The following is a 9,203-nucleotide window of genomic DNA, read 5'->3' as shown; positions in this document are numbered from 1 at the left end:
TGTGTTCTCTGTTTTCTGCAACTTTCCTAGTAATTGCCAATTCAGGATTTAGGGTTTTTTTTTTTTCCCTCCCTGAAATGATAACACAGTCTCCCATTCCAATGTTGTGTGAAACTCTGTGGGCTTGATTTTGATTTTGTTGATGTAGGAATATAGAAATTGCAAGATAAACTTCAAGATAATGACTTCAGTTACTCTGAAGTTTGCTGATATAATCAAGTCATATTTAAGGCCATTACCTTCACTGGGCTTAGGAAGATTTTAGAGCTTATTGCCAGTCCAATATTCTACACAATTACAATTRTTAAAGAGCTGAGTACTAACTCAGGTTGGTTTTATATCCCAAAAGTCACATCAGCAACACATACAAGATTTTTATCTTTACCTTTCTTTAATTGCAGGTATTTATGAGCCGCCATTTCTTGTACTATTGTGGTGAACCTACCCTGGATGTGAAGATTGCCTTTTGTCAGGTGTGTGTTCCTTACAGGTAAAACAAGGTACAGTATATCCTTGTACTTCATTTTTGCTGTTCATGCTATAAAACCATAACAGAAAAAAGTGAATTTCAGCAGCCATCAGAGAGTAACTGGTTATAAGAATTACAATAAATAGAAAAATTAGAAGAATATGTCAAAAAAAAATACTTTTTTACTTTGATTGTCGTACTTTGTTCTAAAGATTTTTGATTCTGCTTTGCCAAAGCAGTAATTAATGTGCTGATAATTTTTAAAAATAAAAATAGTAGCAGAGCTTTTCAAACAATAACAATTTTGTCTGTAAATCCCTAATGATGAATCAAGCAGAAAATCCTTAATCTGAAATAAGTGTACCTATGTAGACACTTTCACTAAAATACGCAAGTTAAAACTATTTTATCTTAGCTTCAGTTTTTATGAGACAGAGCTTAATATTGTAGCACGTGACTGCAATTTTATGTCCGTTAGTCTACCGTAAGCACAGAGAAGTAATCAAATTTGGGGGGGGCTTGTAACATATCCAACTGAACAAAATGTACGTAATAGAGGTTCTGGGGTCATAAGACTGCACTGTAGCCAATTCTGTACTTTTAAATTAGCCTTAAAATTGTTAAGGCACAATGCTTTAAAATCTTACAGGGATGAAAGCAAGGTGGAGAAAAAAAGGAGACTGATTTGTCTAATTTTTGTTTTATTGGTTAGATTAAGCTACTTAACATACATATCTGTCACAAATTTGTGAACATGCTTTTACATTATGAATGTAAAAATGCTTACTTCTCCTGCAGAATGTTTTGTGTTTGAAATCTGTGTCTTTCTAAATTTTTCTGGTGAGATGAAATACCAGTAATCTGACCAGCTGGATGGACATGCTTTATTTTTTGAGGGGTGAGAAAAATGCAGCTTTCTTAGAAATAGATTTATGGTAAACACTATTTTTTCCCTCTTATATTGCTTTGAGTCTAATTAATTGAAAGTACAATTCCAAGAACAGGCCTATTAGCTGTATGTAAGCATTTAGGACAAAACAATAACAGGTGTTGTGAGTTTTGCTTTGTTTTGAACACAGCAGCTGTAGATATTTACTCTGCTGAGTAGGATTTCCACTTCTTCAGCTCTGTAACTTGTAACCTATCAGCTCTAAGATAGATCTTTGATTTTCAGTTCAATAACGTTTAATATTCTTCTTTGTTCTTTTTTTTTTTCCTCCTGCTCTTTTACATCTTCACAAAAAGGGTCCAAAACAATCTCATACATCTCATGACAACAAGAAAGCATTTAAGCAAACATAGTACTCTTCTTTTTTTGCGGAGTTCACTTGCCAAAAGAAATTAGAGATTTTTCACTGTGCAAAATACAGCTTTTTGCATAGCATATGCATGCAGAAGAAAAATATTCTTCACCATTTTTTCTTACGTTCAGTACTCCTTTTGTGTGCGCATCAGCTCATGACCAAAAGTGTCATTGCACTTAAGATTTTGTAATTAGACTTGATATACTGTTCTGCTGTAATTTCTCCTTTGCAATTTCTCTAGCTTACTAAAAAGTGTTTGGAGGCACATACAGAACTGCTTGTATATATAATGATTTTTCTTAAAGAAGTTGCATTGAAATTAAAAACTGCTTAGCTGAATCCACTGAGTGATAAAAATTCGTGTTTCATGCCTGCAAAAGGAACTCAGAGAGGAGTCATCCAGTAAATATGTGCAACAGATAATATTCTGACGTTGCAGGAAACAGAATTTTATCCTTCAAGCACTTATGGCACAAATACTTTTTCACGGTCTTCAGATCATTGGAGTTAACCTCCTAAGGATGAAAGCTAGTGCAGGCTTCACATGAATTTATTCTCTCTAATAAGATAGGCCCTGATCCAAATAACACTTAAGTACGTATTTAGCTTTAGGTACAAGAGTTTTCCCTCTGTAGAGAAGGGAAGTGTTTCATCGCATTAAGACCTTAGCTGTCATGGATGCTGTTCATTTGAGTTACCTAGGACAGAGTATGTGATGTATGTGCACCCTGGTCTAAATACCCAAATCATTTTACAGACTATTCAACGGTGTCCAGGTAGTAATACGTTTTTTTCTGTGTTTATTCATAATGTTAATGTGGAAATCAAATGCTCTTTGGTTTGTTAATACTTGTTCTGAGACAAGTGTAAAGAACCCATTCCCTTGTTTCTCAGAGTATCTTTGGGAGACTGTTATCTGCAGAATCAGCAGATCGCAGGGGTTAAGGGACTGGTGTTAGCAAGTGCAAATGACATGACAGCAGAACAGCAATCATCAGCAAAAGGTAGATTCTGCCCCTCAAATCTTGAGATGTCTACAGCTGACAAGGATCTCAACAGTATGGACAACAGGGGTCCTACATACGTGCAGTCTCCAGTGAACATAGTCAAACTCCGTACATTTTTTTTTCCTGTTCAACAAATCCAAAAATTGTWTGTGTTACATAAACATGCATTAGACATCAGCAAGTGTGTGTGGTATAGTTTGATCCTGTCCTGTTGACTTGCCAGGATGTTAAGCCAGTTTCTGCTGTTAAAGCCATCTAAATCCTTTACAGAGTTGCGAGCAGATGGTAGCCATTTTTTAAATGTCCAAACAGATTATTTTWAAAAGTCCGCATAGGTGATTAACGAAAGAGGGCAGTCTGAAAGTATTTATGTCTAGGCTAGATCCCTTAGTGTAGCAAATGTAAATGACTACATTAATTTCTGTGAATATTTGCAGATTTACGGCAGTCAACAACCTGTTTTTCTATATGAGGTCTTAGTGAAAGTACAGTTTAGCCGATGGAGGAAGCTTTGATTATCACACTTCTGTGGCTAGTATATTTACCACATAAAACAGAATTGTCAATCTGATGAAAACTTATGATATATTAACAAGCTGAAACATGCAGATTAGTGGTAGGCAACTAGAAGATGCAGAGATAAAGTCCTGCTCCTGTTTGAAATTTCTGCATTATAATGGACTTTATACCAAATGYAGAGTTCTTCTGAAATGTTGTTTTAGAGGTGCTATATTGAAAATTACTCCAACGATTGTTACTAGTGCACACAAGGTTTTCTTGTAACAGATATTTTGTGGGAATTTATTCTCTGGTGGCCTGTAAAGGCATATCTTTTTGTTCTATGAAAGAAAGTGACATATACCTAATTATAACCTATTCCTCTTGACACAAAGCTTATGGCATTGGCTGTACTAGTTTTAGATGATAAAATGCTAACTACATGGGAATAGAGTATTACAGATTTCCAACTAAAGGAAAAAGAAAAATCCTCCTGAGAAATATGCAGTAGCAGAAATGGGATAAATATGGCTTTTTTGGCCATATGCCGTATAAAAGTACAGAAGACTGGAATTACTGTAAACTTGTAGCCAAACATTTTCAAACAGATACCTTTTTGATGGCTGAGGAAAATGTTATCTGGTTTCCTCCCATAATAAATAGGACAAGAAGTTTTCACTCTTAAAGTATTTAATGAGAAATTTTTAAGGTTGATATCAGGTTGTACCTGTAGGATCCTACATGTTCTTACTGAATTGCAGCATGATGCCGAGCACTAAGTCCGAATAGGTGAGGATATTGAAGTTTCAGTGCTGAATGATCCCATAGAATGTCTAAAGGATGCTGACTGCCAGATCCACGTTTTTCAACATTTCGTTTCGAATGTAATGTTCATCAAAATAGACAAGTGTGTTGCCTTCCAGGATTTTTCATGTTCAGTAATAGAAGCAGTTGCTGCATAGGATACCTTTATCTAGACTTTATTAAGACCCATTGTAGTATTGTACAAGTTAAAAGCAGTTGTTTTGGATTCTATGACTGCGTTTCTATATGGGCTTTTTCAGGCTTTGATGCAATTATTTTTTGTTGTGGTATTATACAATTCCATGATTTTACTCAGGGGTAGTAGCCCCAATTTATTCTCGTCTTTGAAGAACACATTTTTGTTGCTGGATGTTGTACATTAGTAGTACTTTATAATGTTGCAATAATCATTTTTTTACAGAGAGGAAGAGCAGGACATTTGATAATTGAGATCACATATCTGGGGCCTGGTCATGCACATTAAGAAAATGTTTAATGTGAATCAGCAGTGTACAGTCACATGCTAAGTCCTAGGTATGACATCGTCATTGGTCCTTATTGCACAGTTTAAGCAGTTTGATGCCCCAGACACAGTATTTTAGACCAGGTTTTTAGACTGGGATTTGTTGCTGCATCGAGGTCACCAAAAGAAACCCCTAGAATTAAATTTTAGTTTGTATTTTGCAAACATCTATTCAATTCATGCTTTAAAAAGAAAAAAAGATAAAAAAGAACTTTAATTTCTCTTCAGACCTTTTTTTCCCCCCATATTCTATATTTCCACAGCTGCACTCACTTGTATTTAAAAATTGTGTAGGCTTCTTAGTTGCAATATTTGCATCAATGACCATTTTAAAATCATGTGTTTTTAGAAAGCCTTTCATTTTACCAACAGAAAAGACCAGGTCTGTTAATAATTATATTGTTCTTCATTGACTGAGCTCATCTGACTTGTTTTTGAATTGTATATTAATTTTGATAAACTACTTTAATTGCAACTGATGTCTTAATCAGGTTAGATGAAGTTTCTACTTCCATCATTAAAGAAATCGTCTCAGTGCAAAATATCCTGTAATTATGCCATCTATTCAGCAGAAGATGAATTAACAGTCATAAACCATGAGACAAACACTGACCTCTTTCTTAGACTTACAGGACAAAAATAATACTGTTTAGTATCAGAAGCCATCTATTTCTAAACAAGGTACAATTAAATTATCCAGCTTCTTTTAGCCTTTACTTATAAAAGGGAGAGTCTTTTCATTAGTTATTGTCTTCACAGTGAATGCTGTAATTATATAATTCTAATGAGAAATTGAAATTTGGGAGTACTTAATCTGTGCTGTTGTTGTGATAACTTGTGTGTTCCTCTTATTACCCTTCTTTTTTAAAGGAAGTCATGATATCTGTGGGGGCATAGCATGTCATGTAGCCAGACCACATTCATAGTAGAAAAAAACTTCCTAAACAGTACCCAGTATTTCAATGAAAAGTTAGTTTCTTGAGAAATTTAAGCTTTTTAAAATATACTGTATTTTCAGTATATGCAATAAATAAGAGGAGTTGTTCTTTCCATCTTACTTCTCCTATACTCTTAATGCACTACGCTCCTGTGCTCCCTTAATGGCCATTGATAAATTCACTGTTCTTAGGATTGCAGTGTTTTGGCCAAACTCTGGTGTTCCCATTTCTCTCTCCTAATCTTAATTGTATCTTGTTTCTTCCTGTGTTACTACTTTTTCCATATCTAGAGCCTTAGAACAAATCCGTTAGTGCAAATGGCAGTGATTCCTCTCTCCTCGTTTCTTTTGCCAGTTAGATGTGGCTGCTGCTATCACTTTTCTCTGCTTTGGAGACAGCTCCACTCTGTGCCTTTGCTAGCTTCCTGTCTCTAAAGCTGCGCCTGAATGAGATGTCTCCAAGTACCTTTGCTGCAGCTCTCTCACCTTCATCCTTCTTTCCTGAATTTTTGGCTGCCTCTTTTATTTGGGTCACTGTTCATGTTCCTGTCTATAAAGAAATTTCTCTCTCAGGCAGTCCTTTTTCTCACTGATCAATGATACCTTCTCATCCTTACCTTCTTTGGTATCGTGAGCAGGGTTGAGTGTTACCTGTGCATCAGTGTTGAACTCCTCAGGCATTTTGAGAACGAGGGATCAGTTTGAACTGGCTGTTCTGTTGTGCTGATTCTCACCCATTGCACACCCCTTAGAAGTCTGGCCCGGAATGAAGCAGACACTTTGGGTCACAGGGATTTCTTAGCAACATGTGATGCCACAATTACAAATGAACTAAGAAAATTTTGTACCTGGAAGAAAGAAACAATTAAAAGTAGTTAAAGCTCAGTGAAAATGTGGGGGATAACTGAAGAATATTTAAATGGAACGTTACTCCGTGTTTTCAATACATATCAGAGAAAAAGTAGGCAGTTCTGTTTCTTCTTTTATAATCATAACTAGATAACRGCCAGTTTTTTTAGAGGTGATTAAACAAAGAGAACGTATTTTAAAAAAAGATTTAGAATGTTGTAGTCCATATAATAATCAGGTAAGTTTTTAAATAGAGTGCACAGAGCAAATATAGAAGAGTTTAAAGTGATGTAGTTGATGAATTGATCAAAGTTCAGGTGTTTGCAAAGGCCAGTCTGGCTATTTGAAAGACTGAGTTCTTATTAAGAGGGCAGATTGCACCTGGGATCTAGGACGAAAATGTTGGAAAGAGACGAACAGAAGGCAGAGAATTTGCCCATGACAAAGCACACAAAAATTCACTAAACAGAAGAAGATTGGGTGACTGATACAATCCTTTTAGGATGGAAATGAAGTAGGGGAATGAGGAACTGTGGTGTGATGTGGCTGATACAATAAAAATCTTTAATACTATACGCAAAAGATGAGAAATAAATCCTGTGTTCTTTGTAGGAGAGTATATTATTATCTGTGGAATTTTAGTACAGAACTGTGGTTCATTGATCATCCACATTTACAAGACCTGTGACCATTAAATCCAAAGAAGAGATTTAGGAAATCCAGAGAAGAGGTTCAGATAAATGTCTGTTAATCCTGGAATTCTGGCGCATTAATCTCCTRGGAAAATTACAGTCATATATGTGGGAGGATAGCCACTAAATTAATACCATTGCAAATATACCCAGGTGAGCAGGACTTACCTCTAGATCTGTTCTCACAGTTGGTAAGAATACTCTGAGGATTTTACCATGTTTCAGAATTTTAATTTGTATAATCTCAGCATCTGACTTTCCAGATGAAATTGTAGCTCTTAAGATGTTATCCCTTTGGATCCTGAGAGAATGCAGGACATCTACTGTCTGAAACATGCTGCGTTCTATTCACCTTGTCTGGGCTGGCATGGAGACACTGGGGCCCCTTGGGAGCTAGGTGTCACTGCTAGCCCAGAACATCATCATCCTTGCATCCTCCTCACGTTTGGTCATTGCAGTAGCTACTGTGTAGTAGAAGGCCCTCCAATCTTCCATCTAATGTTTTTTTCCTTGGCTGTATTAACACAGAGTCATTTAGTTGATTTCAGTAAGCTTTAATTAGAGCACCGTTAACAGTTTACTTGTTCYCTTAGGTAGGTTTGTGTGCCAGCAGGGAAGGATGCTAATATTCAGGTAAAGTTCCCCTCAGCTCATACATAATAGCAGATTGCATGACGGCTCTGATTCTATTGGAAATGCAAAGAACAAGTTAGCTTAAATTACCATTAGCRTGGTTTATGTAGATGAAAGCTAAAATGTATGTGAGATATTGAATTGTAAGAAATGGTAGTATTTTAGGCTCATCAATGACAGGAAGAACAGTGTTTGGAAACAAATGTCTGTGAATGGAAAACAGTAAAGTACAGTTCTTCTCTGTGTTAGAAATAAACAAACAAACAGTCATAGTATCAGGAAACCACTGCTCTCTTTTGCTCTCTAAGCTGTAAAACAAACAAAAAAAATGCAGCTTATTGTAACTGTGTATTTCTCAAATGCTTGAGTCTTGACAGTTCATTTTCCTTCCTGCTCCCCAGTTGTTGGGAAATTAAGCAAATAAATTTGCAGACATGGCTGTGCATTTAAGTGATACAGTTCTGATAGCTATGTAGTCAGTTTTGAAAAACCTTTTCCCTTTCTTATTCTAAGTTACCCAGCATRGAAGAATGAGGTCATTATGAGTGTATGTTGCACGTTTTCAACAAATTATTGGTAAAAGAAAATTGCAGTATATGCGTAGTTGTACATATGAAGTAGAAATTCAATTCTACTCATTGCTGAAGCGGTGTGTTTCCATTGTCCAAATGTTTATGGAAACCAAGAACAAATGGCACACAAATGCATTCTCTGTCCCTCAGGAATAATCTTTCATGTTACAGAGTTATTGACAGAGGTCTGTGAATGTGYGTAAATGTGCTTTCATCTAGGTGAAGAGGATGGAGAAATTCTCTTTTAATTAAATAGTTTCATATTTGAAATCCTTTACTATTACAGTGGGACCCCATTATTGTAGCTTGCCCAAGTTCATTTGAAGTTCATCTGAAAAGTTATTAACTGTTGTGAAATTCATTTTGCTATGACAGCAATGAGATTTCTGGAAGAGCCTTGGGTGAGCACTGAGTGTGTAACAGAAAAACAAAATCTGGTGGGTAGATTTCTTTAGATCAGCAAGATAGATATGAAGACTTTGAAAAGAACTTTTAAATCAGAGTTTGAAACCAAAACTAACATTGATGTGCTCTTTTAAGTAATTGCCTTGTGAACGGCATAGCCTTTTGAGTAGAAGAATGAATTTTAGGTCAGTGGTGAATTTTAGAGTAAGACAACACTGATGCTTCATCATCCTGATTTAGGAAGTGACTGTTGTATTGATTTGGAGGTAGATCATGATTTGATTATGTGTTATCTCAGTTTGGAGAGCTGATCAAACGTGATTAATCCAATAACACTGTTAATTCATTGATTTAGGGATTAGATTTAAATTATAATTGTGACAAGGATAATTACTCATCTCATTGTTCTTATAGAAGTCTGCAGTTCTACAGTGCAGTTTATTGGGCTTAAACACTAGGTTTATTGTGTTTTTAATTTTGCTTGTTTAGTCATTGAGAAAAATATAGAGT

General features: G+C 35.7%; 1 protein-coding gene across 3 annotated transcripts in view; it reads left to right on the top strand.

Moving 5' to 3' along the window:
* Positions 1-407: 407 nt before the first annotated feature.
* The window catches only part of MAPK10 (mitogen-activated protein kinase 10), a 90,636-nt gene continuing 81,840 nt past the window's right edge, over positions 408-9,203 (top strand). For 2 of the 3 annotated variants that reach the window (XM_085306324.1, XM_085306325.1), the window contains exon 1: positions 408-473. In XM_085306324.1, the coding sequence (XP_085162450.1) occupies positions 408-473 (66 nt within the window). Of the gene's footprint in view, positions 476-9,203 lie in introns of all 3 variants that reach the window. The other variant, XM_085306323.1, reaches the window with a different exon arrangement.

The sequence above is a fragment of the Rhea americana genome, unplaced genomic scaffold (genome assembly GCF_003343005.1).
Source record: "Rhea americana isolate MKP2758 unplaced genomic scaffold, rheAme1 scaffold_237, whole genome shotgun sequence".
NCBI lineage: Eukaryota > Metazoa > Chordata > Aves > Rheiformes > Rheidae > Rhea > Rhea americana.
The sequence above is the reverse complement of the archived record's forward strand: the minus strand, read 5'-3'. Positions and strand labels throughout refer to the sequence as shown.